This window comes from Seriola lalandi, unplaced genomic scaffold, assembly GCF_002814215.2.
Source record: "Seriola lalandi dorsalis isolate HSWRI2012SDOR001 ecotype SW California unplaced genomic scaffold, Sedor1 jcf7180002054579, whole genome shotgun sequence".
In the NCBI taxonomy this organism is placed as follows: domain Eukaryota; kingdom Metazoa; phylum Chordata; class Actinopteri; order Carangiformes; family Carangidae; genus Seriola; species Seriola lalandi.
Genome location: NW_019525132.1, coordinates 1,894,597 through 1,922,082, shown reverse-complemented (window position 1 = coordinate 1,922,082; position 27,486 = coordinate 1,894,597). Strand labels below are relative to the sequence as shown.

Here is a 27,486-nt window from a genome sequence, read left to right as displayed (position 1 = left end):
AAATAACAACTTTGTTTTATATTAAATTTCAATTGACTTCAAATTTTTGGCTGAAAATAATACAACCTTATGCTCATGACATTTCTTATAGACATTTTATAGACAAAATGATTCAAATATAAAAATTGAATATTGAAATCGACTGACCTTTAACTACTCTATTGCCATTCATTTCATTGAACTAGAAATAGTCAATAACCTCGTTTTAGTCCTCAGCATTCTCTATCTGATTTTGCATTAACACTGAAATAACTAAGTAATTTAGTTTATCATTAAGAAAGAAGGCTTTATTCAATCATATAAAAAAAGTTTCACACACAATCATCAGTCAACCCAAGAACAATTACACAGTATTTTTAGAAACATAAAGATGTCTCAGCTCTATATAGAAGAGGGAAAAAATGGAAGCATGTTCTAACACCCCCACTGTGACACAAAACACCTTACAAAGCTAAATCCATTATTATTATTATAATTATTATTATTATTAGTCACTGAGCTCCTCCTCGTCACTGAAGTATGTGCTCTTTTTGATCCTTGGTTTTTTAGAATCTGAGGATGTTGAAGCATGTGCATCAGCCTCTTGAGACAAAACTGCCTGCTTCCTCTTTTTCTCCTCCTCTTCCTCAATACGGGCTTGCTGGAAGGACATGAGAAAGGAAGAACAATTCAGTAAATTTTAGTAGACAGAATTTCCAACTCAATAGCTTCGGTCTCAGTTATTTATATTACCTCCTTGCTCTCCTATGTTTGTTTTTTTTTTTTTAGGTAGTATGTTTTATTTCAGTAGAGATGTTACAAGTGTTGTTTAGGTCACAAGGACACTCAAAAGGATACATATGTTCCCTAGTATTATTCAATGAATTATATGCAAAACCTTAAAGAAGTCACTGTAGACATGTGATTTTAACTGTTTTCTACAGAGTATATATGTACACTTACCTGAAAAGCTATAGCTTGGCTCAGACTATCTAAGGCTGGGTCCTCTCCCTCTTCTTCACTTTCTTCTTCTTCCTCTTCACTACAAGGGAAAAGATGTAGAAATTACAAAAACAACAGTCTATTATACAATATCTCACCATATTGGTTTTTGAACACTTACACATGCTCAGGTTGTTGAGCCTTTTTCTTCTTTTTCTTCTCTTTCTTCTTCGGAGGTTCCCTCTCTCCCAGCACATTTTTGGGGCATGCGTAGCTCAGATGACCTGTATCCTGTGATTTTCATTAAAAAATAACACAAATAAAATTAAAATCAGACATCAAACAACTCAGACAATGGAATAATTCTCTACACATCCCATCTTATTTTTCAATTCAGAGAGGACAGAAAACAAATTATACTTGCAACTGTGATTCAATCAAATTTGATCTCACGGGACAAACAAAATCGTCACTAACCCCACATTCATAACATTTAGACTTGTCTGTGTAGTTCCGCCTTCTAATAAACTCAGTTGCTCGTCCATTGTCTACTGCAATGCTTGCCTTCACCGTTCTGCCAAACACCTGGGATACAAATGCATTTGTAACTCCGACAAGTGAATATCCTTAACCACAACATGTGAAAACTACTGGTGTTGATGTGAAATAAACTCACCTGTTTGTTGTTTATTGCTCTTGCACAGTTATGTGCTGATTCTCTATCCAGGAAGAGAACAAATGCCACCCCTTTGCTCTGGCGAGTCTCTTTGTCCTTTACAATTGTAACCCTGAAAATGGTTTTAATAACTATCAATGCTTATTTTAAAACGGCAGAGAGAAATATTCAGAGCCTTTAACTGATTGTTGTGAGTTATGTGCTCCGGCTACTGTTCAGTGTTTATACATTGCTGTAAAAATATGAATAATAAAAAATAAATTACGACAGTCATACTTACTTTACAACTTTTCCATATTTGGTGAATAGCTGAAATGAGACGAAGTGATCTGTTTTAATCTTATTTGTGTTCTTGTTAAACAGAGGCATTGTTAACATTGTTTCATAATAAAAAAATTACCTTGTGCAGGTCATTGTTGGTCAGAGAGAAAGGCAGGTTAGACACATACACAGTGCTTTTGCTTGGTGCCAACCCCCCGCTCATACTGGACGCATACAACACTGCAAGACAAAAAAAGACAGTCAAATGATCATAAAACATTCAAACAGCCAGCTACTCAGCTAGCCTTTATACGTCCACCATTAATTAAATGTAGCATTAAACGTTTTAACTTTACTTCAACCAGCTGAGTACCAATTTTATACAAATTATATTAATCAAACGACTCACCAATGCAGCCTCCAACATTAGAATAATGTTTAAATTTGTATAAAATAGCAGTATTTTTTGTTTTTGTATGTAGCTAGCTAGTGCCTAACAGACAAAAACAAACGTCATATCTGTACGTCGCAATTTGATGACGTACTTGTATTCCTCGTCCAATAAAAAAAAAGCCGTTGACCAACCTGGAGAGGCTAGGCTAACTAACCATCAGAGGGAGGTGAGATTGTTTTTGCTATTTTGCGTGCAATAAATTACCCTTTAGGTTAGGTTATTTAACTTGCATTTATCTACCGGGACCCATAATTCGTCTTAATCATTTATTTGTGATTTTTATGTCGCAGTAACGTAAAGCTAACTTGCACCCCCAGATGAAATCAAACGTGCGGATGTTTGCAACATATATGGAGGCTAGCTAATTAGCAATGCTAGCTTCCCATTCTACATGGAACAACTGTAGTTAACAGTAAATTCAGTAACACAGAGAATGTTGTGATGATTTTTGTAACTTGTCGGTTTGGTGCTGTCCTGTTGTATGAGGGTGTCGTTGGTCAAATAGACATTTATAGTCTGCAGAAAGTAACCTCATCCGTCTCAGTTGCAGGATCACATCTCATAGTCAAACACTGGTCCCTATCTTATCTCATGTCACGCTTTATTGTACTTATGGCAAAATAGAGATGTTTTCCACCTAAATTAATTTATGAAGACTCCCAAAATATAGGCATGATAATGTATTCCAAATGTATAGTGTTAACACCTTCTTCTTTAAAAAAAAAAAAAATCGTTTTACAGATTGTGGTGAAGATCTTATATACTACACAGAAGTCCTTAAGTCAAAAAGTAAGTTCTTAACCAACTCCTCTTTACAGTGAAACAGTTTAACATTGGTTTTGGGTTAGGGTCAGACAGACAAACAAAATGCTTCTTATGCAAAAGTACATCTGAAACAAAACATGATAATTTATCAGAGAATCTTTCAAGTGGCACATAAACGGATTCAGACAACATTATATTGTAAAGAATATTTAAGCATAGGTGTTTTTTCTGTTGCCCAAACCAAATTCATCAAATTAAATATTACCTTCAATACTATGTTTGTGCATTTTTAATAATGCTATGTTTTACTGGAACACTGCTGCTCAAGGAAGCTGGCTGAACAACAACACCCTTGCTTGGTGAAATGTTTTTGCCTTTTGCAGTGACATACAGGAGAGACAGGAGCATACGAGAGGTGTATGATGAACGCTTTTTAACAGAGAGACCGGTGAGTGTGAACCATGTAGCTTCAGGGTCTATTTTCCTTTCTTTATACCGCTTTTGAACTTGTCCTATCACATTCAAAAGTGTGCACATATAAGCACAAGTAAGAATACTGGTTGTCTTCCAAGCAGCCAGTAAAGATCATTGAGGGAAGGAAGGCTAAAATATGCTAAACCAAAATATTTTTTTCAGTGGTGTTTGTTGTTGTCACGGTCATTTAGTGAACAGTATAGAAAAATAATAACACAGCTTGTCTAAACTGAGAACAATCTCTTCAGAGATTTTTTTTTTTTTTTTTTACCTCAGCTAAAGAAGTCTTAGCCAACAGGTTGCCATAAGCTGCAACAAAGTTTAACAAAATAAAGTTCATGCAACAACAATTTTTAAAAACCATTGTTAAACGGTATATGTCAAATCCATGAAATGTACTCATCCTCGTAGGGTCCGTACCCACGAGCAGGAGGAGCGGTTGAAAGGAGGGGCCCCTTTGGCAGGCCAGAGGATGACTATGGCCGGGGCGTGTACGATTACGAAGGAGGTCCCCGCTTTTTCCCAAATGGCGGCGCCCCCCGAAGTTACCATGAAGATCAGAGAGGCTACCACGGAGACGGTCTTCATTTCCCTACTGAACGCAGAGCAGTACCACCTTCAAGGAGGGTGAGAGCTATATGTCACACATTACTGCATAGCTTATTTTATTGTATGCATAAAAACTAATTAGATAAAGGGTATAGGATAAAAAGATGTAAAGACGAGATAAAACAAGAAGTGGCTAAGGCTGCTTCTACAGATACAATTTCATCATTTAACAAACTAAATCAGAAAGAAATTAAAACACATGTTCAGCTGCAGAATAGAATGTTCAATAACTGCATATGGGAGCTAAAAAGTGACTTTTTAAAGACATCAGAAATTTCTATCCATCTTCATTCTAGTCCAAATGCAAATTATTTCAAGTTACTTGAAACTTGCATAATTAATGCAAACACACAATGTGCCCCAAACTCAATTATTGGCACACTTTTTGATGAATATCCACACCTTTGCTTAATTTTCAGTGTTCACATGACCTGGATTGAAAAATGAATTATGGTTTTACTGCATAAAAGGGGGGTGATTGTATCCAGTGGCCAAGATAAGAAAGCATCAGAAATGCTATTATCAAAAATCATAATTCCGAAGGCTACAAGGCAATCGCCAAAGATCTTTTAAATCCCCTTTCAATAGTTTGTAAAACATTTACTCATTACTTGTTTAATCCATATTGACTTACAAGTGAGGGGTGCCACTAAAGCTTCAGTACAGTAGGACACCTTGGAGTAAGCACTAAGTACTCAATCTGTTCAGTAAGATGACGTGATAGGAGATCATGTAAAGAAGGGCATGGTAAGTGAAAGTTAGACATGTTACAGTGTTTGAGGTGTTAGGAGAATAGGTGCTCTCAGAAGAGATGAGTCATCAAAAGATTCTCAAAGAGAGAGGGACGCCCCTACTCTTTTATTAAGAAGTTTCACAGTCATAAAGCTGTTGAGATTCTTCCAGGATGTGGTGCTTAATGGAAACTCAATGAAAGGATCTACAAAGCTAGGTGCACATTGTGCAAAAGCTTCAAGCTGCCATGGTGCAATGTTGAGTGTTGGTTTCATCCTGTATCATATGCTGCACACTAAACAAAGTAGGAGAAAACCAAAGAGGACACCCCTTTTTAAAGAAAGGCACAAAAAAAGACTAATGTTTGCAAAAACATTCATAGATGAGCCATAGTCTTTCAGGGATAATGTTCTATGGACAGATGAAACCAAAGTAGAGGGCTTTGATAATGCAGTGCATCAGTCTGTTTATAAGCAACAAAATGAAGCCCGTAAGGAAAAGACTAACACACCTTTTCTGCCTCTGGTACTGGAGGCAGTGAATGTAACAAACAAATGAAATCAGAAGATTGACAAGGCATTTTAGAGCAGAGTGTGTCACCCAATGTAAGAAAAGATGGTCTGTTTTTAAACCTGAGCAAATGCCATTGAAAACTTTTGGACAACTAAAATCTGCCACTGCAAAAGGGACTAATATTAGCGAAGGGTGCCAATAACTAACTATTATGCATTTCCCCTTTTTTTAAATTTTATTTTGACCAGTACTGAAACTACCACTATACATTCATGGTGATGGTAGTTGCAGATAATGTGATATTGTTAGTTAAACATGCACACACATAACTGGCCAGCTGAGGGTGCTAGAGTTAAAGGATCAACTTGAAATATGTTAAACGTTTTTTCTTTAACACAGTGTGAGCTACATTGTAGCTATTAACTGTGTCAGGTCATTTAGACTTGTTTTTTTTTTTTTTTTTTAACTCTATTTGGCTTCTGTTGTTGTGTGGTACCTTTAATTATTGTATTTTTCAGTCAATTTTGCCCTCATGAATCCAAGAGATACAATTACATAAACTGTAGGGGATGTATTTCAGATGGATGGAAGTTAAACACACATTTTAAAAAAAAAAAAGTGATATTGGTTGTTGTTTCAAACAGACTATTTATAGCTAAATTCCAGAACATCTTAACTTTAGGACACAACCAAATAATGCAGAAAAAAACGGTGTTGAGGATCACTCTCACTTTTTGTTTTTACATTTTCTCAACTGTGTGTCACAGGAGGACTATCCTTACAGAGTACCCAGAGAGGACCCTCACGCAGGACGACCTCTGGAGTTTGGGTAAACTTCTCCTCCTCTAGGGCTCGCCACAGAACCACCTTGTGTTTAATTCAGGATCTCTGCAGGCCTCCGTCTTCAGTATCCCTATTTTAAAAATGTGTTTACATAGCAGCAATCATAAATCATGGTCTGCTCTGACCCATATTGGCCTGTCTCACCTTATTCATATTTCTTGCAGCTTCAAGTCTTGCCTGGCTCCACACTGTTTGACAACTGTTCAGACCAGCAGTGTTAGCTGAACACTGTAGAAATTTAGGCTACATATTTTAGTCATCAGGTTTACAGTAAAAGTGTTATAGTTTCTTCATGGGCGAAGCAACAGTGAACTGAAGTGACCACAGATGAAATTAAAAAGCGCAATCATTATTATGCTAAGTCATTATATATGATCTGTATATTAGTGAGCATCTGTGTGCTGGAGTATTATAAAACAGTCTTCCTTCTTTGCTATTGACAACATTGAGCAGGGTTTTCAGGTCGCACTGTGCTGTTTGATGGTGCCAAAATAAAATATGAGTTCATATTACCCGATTGATTGATGACATTTGACTTTGCAGTTAGCTGGAAAAATCAAAGAGGTGAGATAAGGTGACACAACTCATCATGACACTGAATACTCACCACTCTCTGACTAATTTTGAGTGTCAAGGGGGATTGAAAGGGATTAAGGCTGTTCACCTTGCTAACACTGAACTACAAAGACCAATAAGCTTTGTGTTACAACACCTACCTTTAGGCGGGGCCCATTTTAAAAGCAGTTTTATACAGTGGCAAAATTGAGAGTAGTGCATGGGGAGTCTCAAGTGATATAGGGAATAGTGAAAGCTCTATGAAAGCAGTTAAAAATGATTTTACACATATGTAATGTAATGTAAACCTGGTTACCACACAACTGGCATTATCACATAAAACTGAACCATCGGTACACAAAATGAAAATGACAGTATATATCATTTAACGTTTCTCATGCATATTTTGACCCTCGGATGGTTGAAGTGCAACCTTTTTATTATATCTGCTCTCATTCATTATCGTGAATGACATTTAGTAAAAAAAAGATCCTCTTTATCTTAGTCAGACTGGTTGCGTCTGTTCAGCCTGGATAAATGTTTCATGTCAAGCTAAACCCTGACAGATAAAAGAGATGGAAGCACCTTTGTCTGCATATTTAAACATCATCTGGCTACAGGATGAGTTCCACCTCTAATGTGGAAATATATTGTATTAAGTCGTAACCATATTAGGTTTTTTTTAGCTGAGACATTTTTTACATATTGAGAAAGATGCACAAGCCAAAACTGTAAAAGCATGCAACCAGTTTTCTAGAGGACTGTGTGTACACTCGAATGATGATGTGTAAATGTCTATGAACAAAAGGACCCGATGGCGTGTGTTTTCATGTTGTACTATATTTGCTTGTGTATTTATTTATAGCTGAACCACATGTGTGTTTTTATCCCCTTAGCGCCCGAGCACCACCTCCTCATAGCGTACGAAACCAGGGCATCTACCCAGCGCCCAGGTCCCTCCCAGAGAGCGGGGAAGACACGCTAGTGCAGGCCATCCTCAACCTGGACAGAGGGTACGAGTGAATACACACTTAATCACTGCTTAGGGCTTCCATGTGCCATCATTGTCTAAGTGCATGCAGCTTATTTATTGCAGCCAATGTGTGTAATTAGTGAAAATGATAAGTACAGTCTTTGGAGAGAATGAAAATCTGCCTGTGTTTGGGACTCATTAGTTACATTGTTTAAGCCCATATACTGGAATAAACAGTATGTCAATGATGCAAATCAACTGCGTCTGGTTAAATAAGATGGACTGCTCTCTCTTGATTGTTGCTCTTATTTTCTTCTGTCCTCTTGCACTCATCTTTTAACAGTGATTATGGCTGTTTGTAACTGTAGCTGTGACATACTATAGGTTTTTAAAGCAGCTGTCATTGATGTATGAAGTATGCATTCTGTGCAGTGACCTTAAAAGAAGCTAGAGAGCAGCATTGTGCTTTGTCGGCACAGGAAAAGGAAAGAGACTGATTTTCAGCTGACATTCTCTGAAACTGAACAATACCAGTCGGTTTAGAACTGGAGATATGTTTTTGTCAAATGATTATAAAGAGGTAATTTGTCATTAGCTGCAACGCTTTGAGTTAAACACTTGAGAAACATTCGCTGTGCTTTTCCAGGGAGGACAGAGACCACTACAGGAGAAAGGCAGCCCCGTTCCCTCCCCTCAGAGAACGTTCTCCCGTGCGCCGTGAGGTGGCCCGCTCCCCCCACAGTCGCTCCGGTTCCAGCGTCAGCAGCAGAGGCTACTCGCCAGACAGAGCCAAGAGCCTGCCATTTCCCTCACAACAAGGCAAGAGTATGTAGAATTCATAGTTTCCCCTCCCCTGATGGAGTGTGGAGAGCTTTTTCAGTTTCAGGACAACCACCCACAAAAGCGTCTATTCATTGTTTAGGAACAGAGCTCTTTTGTGTTTGTTCCACATCTGTCTTAATACTTCACTGTCCATCCATAACTGATAATCTGGCCGACTGGCTTTTCAGGTGTGGACGCCCCGGAGGGTCACGTGGGTGTTTCTGAGCACGTTTGGGGAGGACTCTTTCCTCAACAGAGCGGACATGACACTCTGGGTCTGTACATGGCGCCATGTGAACGAGCTTGGACCTGGGTGATAAGCTCATCTATTGTTCCTCACACGTGTCTTTCCATCCTTGTCGTGTCCTACACCTCAGAGATGTCTGCCACTGAGCCTTGAGAGGAAGGCAAGGATAGAGGACAGACAATAAATTAAAGGCCTGTTGATACTTAAAATGATTAACTCAATTCTTGTTAACCCTATAGAATATAATATATATATATATATAAGCTTTATCATCATCTATAAAATGCAATTTAAAAACAGAATATCTTTTTGACATTGAAATTCTTTCACCCAGGTCTGAAGCAAGTTGCATCATGACTTTTGTTTAAGTTTGACTTTGCTGGTTTTTTATTTATTTTTTTATTTTTTTTACATAAACCATTTCTGCTCCCTGTTGTGGAGGTACATTAGCACTTTCCATGGTTCCTACACTGATCTGTTAATGTATGACATTTAAATTCTTTTGGTCTGGAGCAACATGTGACGATTTACAGTAAATGTTTTTGTACAGACCAAATGAGCAACATAAACTTGTGTTGCCCTGTATTATTCTCAGTTGATATGTGATTCAGTGTGTATCACACTGAATTAAAACAATTTCATTTATCCACTTAGTCTCCTCTGAAAATGAAGGATGATGTTTAGGAACTGTGGATTTTACCGTCCATGTCAAAGCTATATGACAAATAGCATTTAGACAAATTGCTAACTAGCAATTTTAATCCATGTCAGATCTATATTATATACATTTTTATTAATATTGCTGACACTGGGCATGCACTGTATGGGTCCCCAAAACTACTTTCCTACCAAGCTAACAGTACATTGGACAGTAAAATATCTAAGTGCTAAAGTATTTCTTTGTTCACTGCATGTTTGCAGGCTCTGCAGCTGTAAACCTTCCGACGTCCCTGTTTCTGCAAGTAGTTTCATTTAGATGGGCTACCATCTTTAGCGCTCTGCCATTTTCTCCTTTTTTAAGTTTCCATTTGTTTGGTGCATTTTACTTGTGAACCGAGGTAAGTGGACAACGGGACATCATCATGCTAGTGTGGCCAAATTACAAATGGTTGCTGAATGGTTTTAAAAAGTTTGAAATGCATGACTGCAACCTCTTGAAAGTAGAGCATAACGCCCGTACTTTTAGTGGAGCATCAGGGCAGTTAGCGTGCTTGCTAGTTTGCTGTAGCACAGTGATTATGTACACAGCCAGTGACCTTACGGTTTGGTCTTCCTGCAGGGTATGAAGAGACTTATATTCAGAGCAAGATTGCTGGTAAGTATAGTTCAGTATAGTAGTTGTCTTTCAGGCTAGAGAAGTTGCATCACATGCAGTGTGGCAGTGGTTTAAAACATTTTACATCTTGCTGAGGAAATTTAAACACTGCTCCTATATCATATCATACCATACCATACCTGGTATAGTCTCTGTACCGTGTCTGTCATTGAACGCTTTCCAATTGAAATAAATGAAAACAAAATGATATGACATGCAGAGGATTTGTTTCTGAAATATATAAAGGTTACAATCGTTAAACTTAAACCTATCCCCAGTCTGCGTAACCCGAGAGAGACAGAGAGCGTTTCTAATGCGTCCAGCAGCCAGCCTTCCTCCCCGCTCTGTCTGCCACTTTGTCAGGCCTCATAAAGATGCCACCAGGTCGTGTGTGGATGAAGAGGTAAAGCCTATAGGGTGTCTGATGGATGTTCCTGAAGCCGGCATTTCCACTCTGGGGTGTTTTTTGTTTCATTGCTATGTGCTTTAGAATTCATATTTGTTGGTAGGACTTCACTATAAAAAATGTCGGGTTTCAGTCGGTGGAAAGTGAGTGACCGAAGAGGAGGTGGCGTCCACAGTGAGTGGGTTACAGTGAATCCACCCGCTGGAGTTCGGAGCACGATAGCAAACCATCTGTGTCTTGATTGTTTCAGATGTTGTAGCACATGTACCTGGATCCTGAAACCAAACCTCGACACCTTTTTACAGAACCCTGACTACTAAAAGTCCTGACATACTCACCCACTTACTCACCAGACAAACTAATCATCCACTTTTTCCCATTGAATTCCTGCTTCCTGCTGTTACAATCCTTCTCTGGTATCTTTTTCTCTACGTGAGTGTGTCCCTCACTTAAGTTTCACCTTGTCAAACTTTTTTTTCCTCATTTCTCCAGACAAAATTCCTGGCTTGTCAAGAGAAGGCTCTCCACACAGTGCAACGTCAAACAAGGTGAGCTCAAGCAAATGAGATCATTATCTTTTAAGTCAGATTGCAGATTTGGTGTTTTTGTGCTTAAATTTTATATCAAGTTGACTTGAACAAGCAAGAACACGTCTTCTCTTGCTTTCTTTTTTTTTTTTTTTTTCATGCATTTGAGCCTGAAAATTATAAATGCAGCAATTCACTCTCCTATTTTTATTGTATACCGCCTTTGTCACTGTACAGCAGGATGCATCTGGAACTTCTTAAATTCCATCCTTCTAATAAGCGTTTAGTCCCATTGAAGTGTGTTAATGGGTTTTAAAGTGGCACTCACGCAGAGCATGAAAGCCATCAGGCCCGCGCTCTGTTTACCTGTGGTGTAAGCAGACCTCAATCACAAGAACTTGTAATGGTGTAGGGAAAAGGGGGCTCGAGTGTCAACGAAAGTATGGGTCGTTCCTCTTGTTTTAAAAAGAAAATACTTTTACTGTTTTGAGTGAGAGCCGAATGTAGATATCTCCTGCCTGTTTTGAAAATAATAGCTTGTTTTGCCGATAACTACTCAGGGGAGTGTAAATAGAATCAGATGTGATTAGGCGCAGTGCGTCTGGCTGTGGCCACCCAGAAAGTGAAGAGGCTAACTCAGTAGCCCGAGTCATAACTTTATCACAGGATCTGAGCTTCAAATCCAGGAGAAGTCCCCGTGGAACACACTGGGATTTGTTTAGACCATTTTACAATGAACAAAAGTTTCCTTTTTCTGTGGAGTATGACTGAATAGGTTTGGTAGCTGTGATTTGTCTTGGGAAAGGTCTCGATGTATGCAACAACAGCCAGCATGCCTTACGCCACATTCACATCATACAGGATGGATGGCAGAGAGGGGAAAGACTCCATTGTCAATGACATGTGAGCGTTCACATCATCTGACAATTTAAAGTTGTATAATTACAAAGTTGAGTGTGTCAGGGTTTACAGCACTGGGCATTGACAAACTTGCAATAGACCCATTAAATTTGGGCTTAATTACACTGAATGATGGACCGGCATGAGACGTTCACGGTCAGTGAAACTAGAGCGCTATAGCAAGTGATAGCTAATCCCAGCTGGTGAGATTGCCATGGCTACTTTTAGTCCTAAACTACTAATAGGCACTTTAATCAACTAAAGTTTAAAAAGCATAAAATGAAGGTGCAGTTTAACAGCTAGTCTGAACTTTTAAACCTTTTTTTCTTAACTGCACTGCTTTCGTACTTGTGGCTCTAAATGCTTCAAATGAAAGAGGACGCAGGACAACCATCTAACATTCTCCTGATGAAGTCACTTTGATGAAAAAGCCTATAAAACTATCTTTAACTGTTGCTTTAATGCCCCTGAAGTCTCATTATTTATCTCATTAGCAGCCCTTAGATCTTTATAAGAACATGCTGGAGGTCATTTGAATGTTGCCATTCTTTGTTTTTAATGGATCATTCTTTTAATTGGCGTACTGGGCTCTTGGATCTCTTTGTAAACCCATGCACATGCTTTATATATCAGAAATTACAAGATGCAACATAGAAACAAGGTCCTTTCCTCTCCTAATGTGCATTTTTTTGTAAGAACCACCCACCGCCACCCTGTCAACCGCTGTGATGAAAGTTTTTTACCAAGCACTCCACCCTTCCACACACATACATACATACTGCTGCTTCTGCCGCCGTGTTTGATCTAGCCTGTGGTGGTGCATTGTTGTTCTCTGTTCTTGGGGGCACAAACCCATAACCTTGGCCAAGATGAAAGGCCTGTGCTGTGCCCCCAGTAAAGGGCGCACTAATGGCCCCGGCCACTGCCTGCTGCGGGGATTCAACAAATACACACGCAGGCTTTCTGGAGCCACCCCCAGACAGAATAGACTAAAGGAGTGGACCTAAAGAGCAGCTCCGACTCTGGCTGTGAGTCAGGGTGGTCTGGTGGGTGGAGAGCATGTCCTGGAACTGGAAAAGGTCACCAGAAGGTTTCATCCCAATAGAAAGCAACAAATTCCTGTCGGTTAACGTGTGATAACATTTTACCAACCAGGACTTTCCTTCTAGTGCCACCAGTATCTATTAGAAGACCTGACTTAAAATTTAGCAGAGACATTCATAGTTCCAAGACAATAAATCCAAATGGATTAGATAATCTCCTCCACTTTTTTCATGTAGCCATGGTTTTGAGCATCAGTGCAGGGAATGACCCTCAAACTCGAATCTTTCCCTGAACGTGTTTGGCAAATTATCATCGGGAATAATAAGAATATTGTTTCAATTATTACGTTTTTTACAATGAGTAAGAGTATGAGTTAAGAAAATGTAAAAAATAAAAAAACCACCAAACCCATGAATGTAAAGGTTACTTCATGGCTCAGCAAACCCAAGCAGGCAGCAGCAGTCTGTAAGACTAATTCAGTTCAGTTTTACATTGAGAATAAATGACCCATACCTTCCTACTGATGATATATTGTTTTTGTCTAGTATACCGTGTGTCTGCCAAGCTTTGTATTCAAACTAAAACATCCCTTCCAGGTTGCGCTGTGCCTGGCCAGCTGAAGTGAAAGACACAGACAGGGGTATTTTTCCACAGAGGCTGAAGACTGACAAACGCGATTTTTACTTACATGCGCGAGTGTACACGCTGGACTTCTCCCAAGTATAGCTTCAGGGAGGGAGTTGGAAGGAAGAATAATTGGCTGATGCTTTATTAGTCGTGCTTCTTTATTTTAGACCACACTCGGCTTCGCGATGTACCATCTCCTGTAATTTCTCTCCTCAGTCATCTTAGAGATGTAATATGATTAAGTCTGTGGCCTGTTTCCCTGAATGTATGAGTGGACTGAAGTCATGGCTGGGCAGTTCTGCTCCCTGGCCTTCAAATAGTAATAGTATCAGGAAATGAGCAAAAGAAATTGAGCGGTGATCCAAGTTGGCCTCATTTCTCCCCTTCGCTCTTTCTTTTGGCTTTCACAGTGATACTTATGGGTACTAGAGTTTCCAGTCTACCCATTAGATAGCTCATCACGGCCTGTCATGGCTCATCACGGCCTGTCTGGTCAGACCTCCTATTCTCCTTAAGATATAAAAACAGCTGAAATGTCAGTTTCTACGATTTACATAGAAAAATGAGCTTGAAGTTAAACCAGGTTCTTGTCGTAATCTTAAGTAACAGTGCACAATAATGAAGGTCATGTCATATGATGTACAGTTATATCTTAGTCCTATCTCCTATCTCAGAGCTGTAATCTCTATAAATCCCTAATTCTTTAAGTAGTTTATAGATGCAACTACAAATCCAGAGCAGCCAATGTCCATAGAGCGTACTCCGGCTTTCCGGCTATGTTGCTACTTCAGTATATCTCGGCTTTATCCTTAGATACGCCTCATCAACCACGTCTTTCCTGTAAAGTTAAAGAATCAGTATGTCAGGTCGTAGCATTTCATTCACTATCTGTGATTGGACCGTAAGTCGCTGACCTTCATTCTTTGGCATTTCCCGTTCTCTGCCCTGTGTCATTTCTGTCATCTTGGTGTATTGATTTTGTTTAGTAAATGGTTCCGATTTGGCTTCAATCAGCAACATGAACGGAAGGAGTCAATTCCCTCTGTAGGATGGCTTGACTGATTATGTTATCAAAAGATTTTGTAGGTTTATCTTGAAAACAGATTTTTTTTTTTTCTCTTAACATTTGCCCTAATTAATTTTTTTCACTTCACAGCATATTTTTGATGCTGTCCAATTTAAAAACACTCGCTTTTGATAGTGCTCCTCAGAATGATAGCTAACTCTTTCCTCCTTCCTTTTTCAGGAGGACAACCATCCGCCAGAAGTAGAAAAAGAGGAACCACCTGTAGCTCCTGTCGTGGAGGAGAGCCAAAAGCCTACAGAGAACTTTCAAGAGCGGCGAGCCCTGGCCATCGCAGCTAAAGCCCAGGAGATAGAGAAGGTACTTTTCCATCACTTGGACATGTTAAACTTATGTTTTACTGACACCCTCTAGTAGCTAAGATTCTATATTGGTATTCATGTAGCATAAAGAAAAAAAAAAAAAAAATCCAAATCCATATAGTGTGTCAGCCGCTCTCGGTTTTCCCTTTTGGAAAAGTCGCTGCGTTTACAATCCTCTCTTTTCAAGTTGGTAATTTGTAAGACTTCTCTATAAATGTCAACATCACAGTGTATGCGTGGGACACAGTGTACCTCTGGCACATGTTGCTGTACATATGGTGGCCTTGGGTTTTCTGACTCACACATGGCTTATTTTACTGGATAGGCATTACTGGAACAGTCACCTATTATATCCCTAACAAGGCAGGAAATTAACTTTTCTGTCCACCAGTCGCACTGGTGGGTACATCCTAAAATTTGCCATTACCAGCCAGATATTAGCTTTAGCACAGTATTTCAGTGATGCGTAATTAGTAGCTGCTTGCCAAAATCACCAGCATTTTCCTGGTGGCTCTTGTTAGTCTCTCATCCTGACTCCCCTGACTGCAACAACTGCTCATTATACTTAACAAACGCACACACACACACACACTTAGACCCGCATGCAGGGATTTGGAAACATATATATATATATATATGAACATATAAACGAAAGCAGAAACACAAGCGCAGGGATATAGGTTTGTGCATACACTAAATTGGGAGGTCGACCATTTAACAGAGCTAAAACCACCCGAGGCTTGAGGCTCCAGCTCTGCTCAGTTATCTAATGAAGGCCATTCCTTCACCAGTGCGCGCTACCGCTGCTTTACTGGGACCATTAAACCTGAGCCAGCTCTGTCCCGGAGCACACACTGCGCTCTCACATTGAGCCGCGCCACAGAGCCTACAGGCTGTTATAACACTGATGCTGACGCTGCAGCTTCTGGCCTGTTTTATGGCCTGTCTATTTCTCCTCCATCTGTGTCTCCTCTTGTTCTATTTATAATACAAACTATACAACATTTAAGCTCTGTGGTGTGAGCTTTATTTCATTTTCAGGTATTATGAAAAGTTTAAATGTTGTCATTTCCAACGACGTTGTCTTCCAGCTCATATCCTCCTGTTATAATCTTCAAGTCTGGAAAGAGTATCACAGTTTAAAATGATAAACGAGCAGGAACAGCATATTCCATTTTCACATGGATATGAAGTTTCGTGTTTTCTTTCCAAGATTTCTCAATCTTAGATAACCATCCATTTCCCCTGACAAGCGTTTTTTCCTCCTCCTCTTCCCCTTTCTCTGGTTTGGTTTGGTTTGGTTTGGTTTGGTTTTGTGAGATTCAGGAAACTCACGTCAAGACTGCTTGTGACTTGGCAGTCCTCACCCTGTCTGTCATGAAAGGCTGGATTGTTCAGTCATGTGTGTTGAGTGAGATATTCAGCCAAAAGAAGATCAGAAAAATCTAATTTTGCCCGACGTCTGCTTATTCTTTTCACAGTTCTAGAGGGGAAAAATATCTTGTTTGTTGTTAAACATTAAACCCCTATAGACCTTTTGTGAACACCCATCAAAAGCTGAGAGACTTGCCATCTCATCATGGTTGGTCACCTGCCAAAGTGGCTCACAAAACAGAGCCTGGAAATTTTACAAGCACTTGTCTGGTGGCTGGTATTAATCCCCCCCATCATGCCCAGAACACACAGCTAATCACTCCGAAGTCCGACTTTCTTTTTTTCAGCCAGCAGCATCACTTTCACACGTGCTCTGCAGAATCACAGCAGCGTCTTTCTGTTGCAGTGGGCACTCGTGTTCAGCCGCTTGTCAAGTGTCGGCCAGATGTTTTGGCTCCCTGCACCCAATCTGGTCTAGCCATCTCCTCCACACACACACGGGCACACACGGGTACACATGGGCACAAATGTGCTCCAGTCCAGTAGCTCCTCAATAATCCCACCAACTGTCTCTAAAAAAATTTCACAGATCACAAGCTGAGCTGAGGTTTCCATCGTCGACCAGACATCGTGCCGGGCCACGTTATACCGGTGCCTGGGGGTGGGTGTGTGTGTGTGTGTGTGTGTGTGTGTGTGTGTGTGTGTGTTTGTGTGTTTGTGTAGCTAAGCGAAGTTGGTCTGCTGAAATTCAACCTGAACCCCTTCTCATTGTCAGAGTTGACTTTGGCTGCAGTACAGACTAACTGCTTATAGTGAGTGACAGGGCATGAGAAGCAATAAAGGGTATTATGTTTTACTCCTCGTAGCCCAGGCTGTGATACAAAGGGAGTTTTATTTCATTTGTTGAGGAATATGAATATATTTGGCTGCAAGACAGACAAGTGAGACAGTTCCAGCCTCACTGTAGGTTTCCTTAATGTACAACGATGACAGAACCTGGACTCCTTCATTCTTCCGTTTCTCTCATTTCTGAAGCCAGGCCGGCACACACACTCCCTCCTAACCTTCCTGTATAAAGTAATACTTCTCAGCCACTATCAGCGTGCAGTTTTAACAGCCTTTAGAAAATCAAGTTTAAAGAAGAATACATTTTTAGAAACGGGACAGTTCACGGGCGAACCACCCACTCACCCACCCAACCACCCAACCACCCAAGAGTCAAGAACCGGTCCTTTCCTTCCTCATTGGATAACAAGGGAGGGATTTCAGGAAGTGCATTTGAATACAGGATGTACATTTTAAGCACATTGTTATCTAGGAACAACTTTCCCTGTATTCATAGAAGTTGTTGTCAGCGCACTTGATTGGATACTTCCTCAGCTGATAAATGAATTCACTGTCAGCTGTTGAATAAGATAATATTTAATGTATAATAATACATGAAAAGAAGATTTAAAAAAAGGACACTGCTTCATTACTCCATTCAGCGCAGTGAAGAGACTGGCAGCCATAAGTACATGATGTGTTCGTACTGCTTGGCTGGTCTGACGCTGTTGTGTAACATCATCCACTTGATCATTTACTGTACACGGGGAATGTATAGGAGCGCCCAGAGGAGATGCCGTCAGCATTGTTTCCTGAAATTGTTACGTTCCTAAACAAAAACACTTGTCACGGAATTCTGTTGGTGTTTGCTGTAAGTCAAGAAGAAGACAATTAAGAACCCTTATTATGGTTAAAAAAGCTGGTCTCAGTCCTTCACCGGGACTCCTCTTCAGTAAATTCTCATGTTTGGCAATATTATGAGAAAATGTTTTTTTTTGTTTAATGCAGATTTTGGAAAGCTGCCATCTGTTGTTGAAGTACATTAACTCTGTTTGACAGCAGATCTTTATTTGAGATCTCTCCTCTGCTTTGACCATGCTTTCTGCTCTAGGAACATTGTGACGAGCTATAAATAAGCCAGCGAGTTAGAACGCCCTGCAGCGCCGGAGCCACTGTTGGTATCCGGTGAATGACTGAAACTCACCCTTGTCCGGCCTAATTTTATATATACACACACACACACACACACACACACACACACACACACACACACACACACACACACACACACACACGCAAGCAAGCGCACGGGCTCATGCATAAACACACCCATCCGCGCACAGCCCTTGTCATTGGAAGTGCCCTTGTGTGTCCGCCTGCGGCATCTAGACGTGATGCTCGGCGTCATAAGCAGCGGTGTTGGTCGTTCAACCCACTTCCACTGAGTCAGGGAAGAGTTGAATAAAAGCTGGAAGTTGTGTGACAGTGTGAGGTAAAGAGAGTCTGACAACAGATTAAAAAAAAAAAAAAAAAAAAAGTGTCAAGAAATAGTGGAGGGACAGACGGAGAAAAAAATGGAGTGGCATCAAAAACAGTTGTGACTGTCCCTGAAATTTATCAGTGTGGACTCTGGCATTTCTATAGAGAATCGGAGCCTCACGCTGTCCATTTAGAAAAGGTCCTCAGCTGTCATGCATTTGTAGTTATTTATATGTGGAGCATTTTATGCCTTTATTCAATAGTGGGAAAATAACAGGAAACGAGGGTGAGAGATGAAACAACAGTTCCCGGCTGGGTTACAACTGATGTTGCAGTTCATGGTTGAAGTCTTAACCCATAAGCCACAGGTGCACTGTAAAGATGTCTATTTTCACAGTTGTGTAAATTTCATAGCCTCTGGGATCTTTTTAGGATCATACAATTTCCATATTTTTTTTTTTTCCCCCCTATCCGACCATTTTCTGCCACTTATCTGGGTTCCGGCAGCAGGCGAGGCAAGTTAGTCCAGATGTCCCTCTCCTCAGCATCGTTTTCCAGCTCCTCCTGGGAGATCCCGCGACCAGATGAGAGATAATCTCTCCAGTGTGTCATGGGTCTACCCAGAAAATTTTTTTTTTTTTTTTTTTTCCCGTGGTCAGTTGACAAAATATTTAGTGGCAGCAATTTTCATCGATCATTCACAGAAAACAAACTATTCACATTTGAGAGGCTGGAACCATGGAATTTATGGCTTTCTGTTATTAAATAATTGCATATCTTTGTATTCAGGACTAATGCCTGGCATTTTTTTTAAGACCAAAAGATTAATGAAGAAAATAATTGGCAGATTAACTGATAATGAAAACAATCATTACCTGCAGTCCTACTTTTCTGAATTGCTTTGTCATCGCTCAGAGGTATCTTATATTCCTGATAATCCCCCATGAAGTGCTGCTTTACGATTACTTTACTACTACTGTTACTTCATTTTTAAAGCCCTGAGGGGAACAAGCATTTAACGGGGATTTAGGCACAGGATCTGTTTCAGTTTCTTGTGTACGGACGTCTATCCACAGCATGTCTGGAGCATTACCAGATGATTTTGACTTTCCCCCTCGGAAATGTCATTGTCAGCTCACGTGTGGGATCATGAGTTTAAAACGAACCTGTTTTCAGTATTTTGCAAATCGAACCACTTTGTGAGGAAGCAGCGAGCTCCCTTCATTGTTTTATGAGACATTTGAGGCTCGGTGTGAAATAGCAGCTTCCTAACAAGACTCCAGCACCTCTTCCTCATTGTCCCTCTAACACCTATTAAATGCCTCTGAGCCTCTATTAAAGTGGGGGTTTTATTGCATCTTGGGCTACCCTGTCCTATATAAAGAGCGCTCATTAAACTTGTGTTTATCTTTTGACACTACATGATGTGGGTTAACACTAGAGTGATCAGCTCAGGCTCAGTGACACTGGAGTATTTACACCTAGGCGACAGGTAGAACAGGAAGGAAGTAACTTTTCATCTCCTAATTGAGACCTTTTCTCTCATAGCTCATAACCCTCTGCCTTTCTAAACTTTGTAAACCTAAATCTACATACAGTTGGGTGTAAATGTGTCTCTGGGAAAGTTTTCACACTGTTTGTGTGCATAAAGCAGAAATGCTTGTTCTTTTTTTTATTTAAACTTATTTTCCTGTCTATGCCCAGGTGTACCGTCAGGACTGCGAGACGTTTGGCATGGTTGTGAAGATGCTGGTGGCCAAAGACCCCAACCTGGAGAAGCAGCTGCAGGTTCCTCTCAGGGAGAACCTGGGGGAGATCCGCGAGCGTTGCCTGGAGGACCTGAAACACTTCATCAGCGAGCTGGACGAGGCGATCCGGCAGCCATAACCCCTCCGTCTGTGACTCAACCGCTCCATCTACGTCCCTTAGGGGTGGGGGTGGGGTGGGGGGGCAGGGGAGGGTCATAAACTTTCAAAGACGGTAGTGAATCACAGCTCATCTTACTGACACATTGGCCTCATCTGCTTCATTAGATTGTGAGTCTGATCATGGGAGGAATGACTGCTGAACGTGATGAATATCTTGGATACATTGTGGATTGCCGGAATGAAGCTACTCTACAGCACATCAACCTGAAGAACAACTTGGCATGGAGAGAGGGATGCCGTGTTGCACATGTGTATGTGGGGATGAACAGTGTTAGTTTTGAAAAAAGAATTTTTACTTTCGAGTTACGTGTTGAAAGTTGTTAATTATAAAAATATTGACAGTTGTTCTTCTGTAAAATGTTGGCAAAAATACATTTTGTCTATTTAAAAAGCTACTACTCTCACATCACATTGAAAATGGGTTTCATTGTTTGTTTAACATTTTTGATAAAAAAAAAAAAAAACGTTGACAGTTGGCATGAAAGAAATACCGTGTGAGACGGTTTGTTTTGTAGTATTTTCATGTAAATTTGTATTTTGTAGCAGTCAGATATGACTTGGTGCTGCTAAATTTATAACAGTTCAATATTGTATAAATTTGTACTGTCTAGAAATGCCATTTCGGTTTTCATTGTGTTATCATATTTTGCTTTTCAAACTTTATAACCCTCATAAAAAGCTGCACAAAGCTTGGTTATTTTGATTAAATGGAGACAAAGCTTTGCACAAACTGAAATGTCTCTGAAGGTTGTAGTAAACATGATTTCTGTTAACGTGAAAGTTATTGTGATCAATTAACACAAGTTGCATATTTTAAAATATTGGCATCACAGACCTAAGTTACTGGCGTTGCATGTATCAATGAGACATTTATTTAGAAAAACACACACACACGTACAATCTGAGGGTAACAAAATGTAATTTGTAAATTAAATTTCAAAATTCCAGCAAACAAAACAATCACTCTTGAAACTTTGGCAAAAAAAATATTTATTACAAGCACCTTTACATCACAAAGCATTTAGCTGGTTATGTCTGAGCAAGGGTAGTGAACAGTTGGGCTGAGTATGGAAAATGCGGGTGTTAACTGCCATTCTCTTTATATTTTGTACACCAATAGTGAGCATTGTGAAATATATGTTAAAATAGACATTGTTACTGAGTAACATGGCACTTTACTGTGAAGAACGCACTTTATGAAGTGCCACGTTCTTTGTTTGTCATGAAATATTAAGGAGGTCTGTTTGTTTACCATTACAACTGCTATTTTTTATATCATACACTTCAAAAGAAACAATTCTTTAAACTGAGGATATAAAAATACCGGTATTAAAATCTTAACTTAGTATATACATTATCATTTGTACTATTATGCATTAAATAATTATTTGGTTAGTTTCTGTTTTCTACTTTTTCAATCTCTGTGTACAATAGTGTTGCCATTTTAATGCACACAAAGATATTGCTGCAAACTTTTAAGTGAACATCTAAAAACAACAACTTAATGGCAAATGCTGAAATGAAAGAAAAAGTTTGATGTCTCCACTCTGCCAAACTGCTTAATTTCAGTCAAAAAAAAGGCTTCCACATTTACCAGTCTGTGTCATACTAGTGCTACAATTCAAATAGACCCAGTATGTAGGCCAAATTTGCAAAATTGATTTTCTGACTATGTTGCACAGATCTGGTCTTTCCTTTGCTGAACAGTTATACTTAAATATTTCTCCTTTCAGTAGATTTTGACCTAAAATGATATGCATCTTGACATGTGGCCATGCACCTTCTATTAGCACATAATAAACAGTTTGTGCACATGCGTTTGTTTTGAACTGCCTTGATCTGTGTAAACCATCAGAAAATCTGACTGTATTGCTTAGTGTAGTGCAGATTATAATGTAAATACACTTTGAACTGTTAAGAGATGATGCAGTTTTTGGAGCGGTGGCTCTTTCTGCGACCAGTCTGTGAACCATGAATCTGGGAAGACAGGGCGGTAACCCTTGTTGGGTAGTCCTCAGCGTAGTAGCGCCCAGCAGCTCGAGGCTGAGGGATCGGCTGCCCCAGGAAATAGCCCTCCTCCTCGGAGTCTGATGATGAGGAAGAGCAAGTAGAGCACCAGTCATCCTCATCTCTGTAGAGACCCATGAAATTCTCAACCCGTGGGTCTCCTTGTGTTGAGCCCTGAAGCATATAGTCAGATCGAGTTTGGGAGTAGGCCAGGGGCAGCCTGTGTGAGGGATGCTGTAAGAGCATGTCACCACATGAAGGGTTTACCAGGCCCTGCTGCTGTGGCTCATACGGCCTCTGTGCTTTCTCCAAGGGCACCATGTGAAGGGCGTTGTCCGAGCGGGTTTTGCGACTCCTGTGGTGTCGGCCTTGCCGGTGGTGATGCTGCCTGCTGCGCCCATGGTGGCTTGTTGGGCGGCTTCTTTCTTGGCCCATCTCATCTGGGCAGTACGCCCTCCGCTGTGGCTTCTCACTCATGGGGTGCTTCCTTATACTGACATCAAACGCATCATTATATCCATTGTCCACAGTGTCGTCGGAGAACTTGACCATCTGAGGAGGCCTGGATTGGGACTTGCTTCTCCTCAGAGCTGGGGCATGGACAAAGGAGGGAGGGAGGCCTTCAGAATGCGGGGACAATGAGAGAAGTCCTCCTGGTGTGCCTCCCCTCATTGCCAATGCTACCTCCTCCGCCTCTGCGTCTCCCTTCTCCATGTTAAGGTTCAGTGAGTTGGTACTCTGGTGATGATGAGATGAATTAAAGGTCCCCATGTTGCTCATCTTCTCACAGTCATCTGCCACCGAGGGATCCTGCATAGCAAGGGTGTAGACTATAGGTCTATCCCTGCCATCTCCATCCACTGACGCGCCTAGAAAGAGTGAGAAGGAGAGAGACATTTTGAACAGATGTTCGACATAAAAAGACTGCACAAGTTTTACTGAATCCATCTAAAGAGTAGTCTCCTTACCAGTGATGTTTGAGAGTGCCAGGGAGTCCATGGAGTCTCCAACACCCTGCTCGACCTTCCTCAGCTCATCAGCGATACACTCAAGGGAGTCTTCATACCACTGCCTCGTGTCTGGCCAAAAGGCCGGTCTTCCTGTGCCAGATTGGTCCTGATCCAATTCCAGCTCTTGGATCTTTCGGGCACTGGCAGGACCTGGATGACTCCCATAAGCAGAGTCTCCCAACCCATCCTGGGACTGGGCCCAATACATTTCAGGCAGGTGCTTCTTGCTCATCAGTCCAGGACTAAGGCTGTTGGTTCGGGACTGATTGGAAGCCTGGCTCTGGGTGGGGCTGGCAGGGGTGGGAGAGGAGGCGGTAACCCCCATGGATGTAGTATCAGGTTTAAGCCAGGGATCAGAGACACTTATGAGCCCATTTCTATCACTGCTGGGGCTGGGAGATTTTAGGGATGGCTGCTGAAGTTGATGTAACATCCCGCGGTCACCAAACTTGAGCAGGAGCTGAGTCATATAGTCTTCATGCTGGGCCCACTCTTCTGGATCCTCCTCTGCACAGGCATCCTGCTCCTCCCGCTCCCTCCAGAACCTCTCCTCCTCCATGCCAAGACGGGCCAGCTTCCGCCCTACAATATCAATGTCACCATCAGCATCTCCATCACCCTCGCTGTACTCAAATGAGGGGACGGTGGCAGGGGGATTAAACAGTTGTGACTGTCTCCACTGTTCGGCAGGCTTGCTGCTTTTGCCCATGCGGACACTGCGCCGTGATTCCCGTGAGCGGGCAGACTGGAAGGCAGAATCAGACGAGTCGGAGGCATGGATATCCTCTCCCTGGCTACAGGCCTTTGAGCAATAGATGCGACCCTGCTTTGGAAGAAAGGGGCAGCCCAGCAAGGAGGTCTTGCACTGGGCACAGCAGAAGCACTGGTCTGTGGCATGCCAGTGTACACCTTCGTAGGTCATTTGGGCATGGTCAACACCTAAAAGATCATGAGATGAAGAGGGGAATAGCCTTAGGTATAGCACTTTCACACATCAGCAGAATCCTGTTCTCAATCTTGGCTATGAAAAGTTTAGTCTTTCTTGCACCTCACAAATATAACTCACCAATGTTTTCACCACAGGCCTCGCAGTACTCTGCATACAGTGACTCGAAGCAGCCACAGCAGTAGGGCCGGCCATCTTTCATGATGTAGCGCTGCCCACCTAGCATTATCTCGCACTCGAAACAAGCGAAGTGCTTCATATGCCAGTGACGACCCTCTGCCTCGGTGCACTCATCCGCAAAGATGATCTGAGGGAAAACATACATTCTGCTGTTAGTTCTGTTGAGCTATGAACACTTTGCCATTGCCATTACTACTACTACTTACTGCCACTTACCTCGTCACAAGAAGAGCACCGTGGTTTGAGAAGCTCAGCGTGGTGTCTTCCACAGAGGATCTTGCCATTTTGGTAGAAATATATCAGATCCACCAGCAGTTCTTGACACGTGGCACACACAAAGCATGCTGGGTGCCAGCAGGGGCTCGGACCTGCTCTGGAGGCAAAAATTGCCATCTCCCCTCCGTTGATGCCTCCGCCACACTGACAATCAGACACAAACAACACATGATCCGTGAGATTTATATATATTTAGATATATATACACCAATTGCAGTGGGCTATAATGAAGAGTGGGGATTCAGATAGGCAGAGCACATTCATCATCGAGCATATAACCTAAATCTGGTGATAAGTATGCTACCTTGAGACAAACGCATTTGGGAGTGACATTTCAAAATAGATGTCACACAGTTAATGCCTGTGACACATGAGGAATGCAACATAAACCAAAGAGATATTATGGAGATAACTATTCAAAATATGCGCCAAAAGGAATATGATCCTTTCAAAACACATCAGTGAACCCTACAGTGATGACACAGGCACAATGCCATTTTATCTTTCACTGCAACAAAAACAGTTTGATTTCACTTGTGATGACCCCACCCACTCTTTTCCTGAGTAGAACTCTTTATATTAACATGGGGATAGATGCACAATAACAATTTTAAAGTGAATGGATAAATTCTAAAACACAGCATAACTATGTTACCAAAAAAGATTATGGGCCAAATACTTATCTAAATTAAAAATACTTAATTTTCTCTCTCTGATTCCATCGGTGGCTGTTTCACTTTGGTATAAAAGTCATCAGTTATTCATCTGGTGTGGCTAAGGAAATGGACTGCATTTTTGTCCTTGACGCTTCAACTGAATACACTGGCCTTGGTCCTGAGTCGAAATATTGTATGACTCAACAGAGATTGTGCGATCAAAGCGTGTCTCAACGTGCAATCACGAGTCTTTATATAACCCAGCGCAGCTATGAGACACCCACAGGCAGCTAGGGGATAGCATGCCCAGCTGTTAACCATTATTACCAGGGTGGACAGACAGGGGCCTTGGATATGAAGGTGTTGTGTGTCCCTGGGAGTTACGGCACCAGGAAACCAGAGTCTGACAAAGTGTGTGTGAACGTGTGTAAATGTCTTCACAATATATCTTTTTGACAACATCAGTATGTGCGGAATGTTTGCGCGAGTGTATGAATGTGCACATGTTTGTAGGTGTGTGCATGTGTGTGTATGTATGAGTGAGTGTGTGGTTTCAGAATGTGTGTGCGTGTCCATTGGTGTGTGACCTTGTATCCCTGTGTTAGCATCTGTGTTTGAGTGGTGACAGGCTTCATCTGCCTGTCTGGGGGAATTAACATGCCCGGCCCGCTTTCACCGGATGCCTGGCAGAGGATGTGGTTTACTCACTGGTCAGGGGTGAATTTGCCAGAAGCCATATAACACTAATATTTAGTTTTGTTGCATCTAAAGGAAGTTTTTCAGAAATATGATCAAGGTCAGCTTGAATGGCACTGCACGTTTTGTTTAAAACGCCATCACCAAATCATAAGTAGGTCAGATTTTAGGATTCTTTCCAACGTTGCGTTTGTGCATTACTCACTATGACTTAAAGCAGGATGTCAAAATGGAGTCCAGGCGTCTCTCTTTTCCAAGAAGCCCAAAATGAGTTTGAAAAAATAGCACGCATCTCCAAAAACATGTTGCCCTGTCCACAGAAACTTGCTTACTCCCTTCAAGAAAGTCTTCAAACCAGCATGTACCTGCATGTAATTATACCAGTAGATGAGGAATGATCTGCAACTTACTGTGGCTTGTTTGGAAAAAGTAGGATTTTAAGACTCTACACAAGAATTACTTATTAACCCCTGCAAGTTTTTGAAGTCTGTCATGCTGAGCCATAGATTGGTGGCAGGAAATTGGCCGGATTCCTCATGAGGAACTGGCTTCTCTGCTCGGCTTGAGCATGAGCCTCCTCAATTTCCCTGCTTCCTCTCTCGCCTTAATGAGGACGTTTATGTCCGTGATTAAAACCATTGCATTAGCCAATCAGGAGTGTGCCTCGGGGTACCATGCGTTGAGATTGGACAGTGGGTGTTAGCTGTTTGTGATATAAATAACTTCAGACCCACCAGTTGGTTTCCTAGCTTACCTTATGGCAGAATGAGCACTAAATGACGCAAGTGGTTTTAGTCTATGTGTGTGTGTGTGTGTGTGTGTGTGTGTTTGCTCCTGGGTATCCATGTGTGACACCTACGTTTTCACAGCGGGTGTGTTGCAGAGCTCGGGGCAGGATCTTGGGTGTTCCTCTCCCCAGTGCCTCCCTTTTCCTCTGGGCACTGAACATGTGGAGCTCCCTCTTTTCCTCCTCAGTCAGAGTGTGGCAGTAACGCACCTGTTTTAAAAAAAAATAGACAGATGAGTTGACAGAATAAAAGAACGGGGGGGGGGGGGGGG

The 27,486-nt window shown here is 41.3% G+C and overlaps 3 protein-coding genes across 4 annotated transcripts in view; 1 reads left to right on the top strand and 2 right to left on the bottom strand.

Moving 5' to 3' along the window:
• Positions 1 to 260: 260 nt before the first annotated feature.
• On the bottom strand, positions 261 to 2,397 carry zcrb1 (zinc finger CCHC-type and RNA binding motif 1). Its single transcript, XM_023417999.2, has 8 exons — positions 2,268 to 2,397; positions 1,998 to 2,098; positions 1,878 to 1,906; positions 1,598 to 1,709; positions 1,399 to 1,506; positions 1,103 to 1,212; positions 943 to 1,021; positions 261 to 640 (listed from the first exon to the last, which is right to left on the bottom strand). Exons 2-8 carry the CDS (start codon positions 2,079 to 2,081, stop codon positions 488 to 490), a joined length of 675 nt encoding a protein of 224 aa, XP_023273767.1. The 5' UTR covers positions 2,082 to 2,098; positions 2,268 to 2,397; the 3' UTR covers positions 261 to 487.
• A 26-nt stretch (positions 2,398 to 2,423) lies between these two features.
• pphln1 (periphilin 1) lies at positions 2,424 to 20,712 on the top strand. The gene is given in 13 exon segments (XM_023417936.2): positions 2,424 to 2,478; positions 3,054 to 3,101; positions 3,461 to 3,525; positions 3,963 to 4,178; positions 6,173 to 6,234; positions 7,700 to 7,816; positions 8,423 to 8,601; positions 8,787 to 8,873; positions 10,125 to 10,160; positions 11,059 to 11,114; positions 14,911 to 15,048; positions 20,433 to 20,612; positions 20,614 to 20,712. Coding segments are annotated over 12 exon segments (1,236 nt in total). The 5' UTR covers positions 2,424 to 2,478; positions 3,054 to 3,100.
• Positions 20,713 to 21,629: 917 nt separating this feature from the next.
• Positions 21,630 to 27,486, bottom strand: part of prickle1b (prickle homolog 1b) — a 31,605-nt gene continuing 25,748 nt past the window's right edge. For both annotated transcript variants that reach the window (XM_023417935.2, XM_023417934.2), the window contains exons 4-8: positions 27,287 to 27,424; positions 25,016 to 25,219; positions 24,740 to 24,926; positions 23,632 to 24,612; positions 21,630 to 23,532 (exon numbers count right to left, since the gene is read on the bottom strand). In XM_023417935.2, the coding sequence (XP_023273703.1) occupies positions 22,571 to 23,532; positions 23,632 to 24,612; positions 24,740 to 24,926; positions 25,016 to 25,219; positions 27,287 to 27,424 (2,472 nt within the window). In that variant the 3' untranslated portion in view covers positions 21,630 to 22,570. The remainder of the gene's footprint in view (positions 23,533 to 23,631; positions 24,613 to 24,739; positions 24,927 to 25,015; positions 25,220 to 27,286; positions 27,425 to 27,486) is intronic.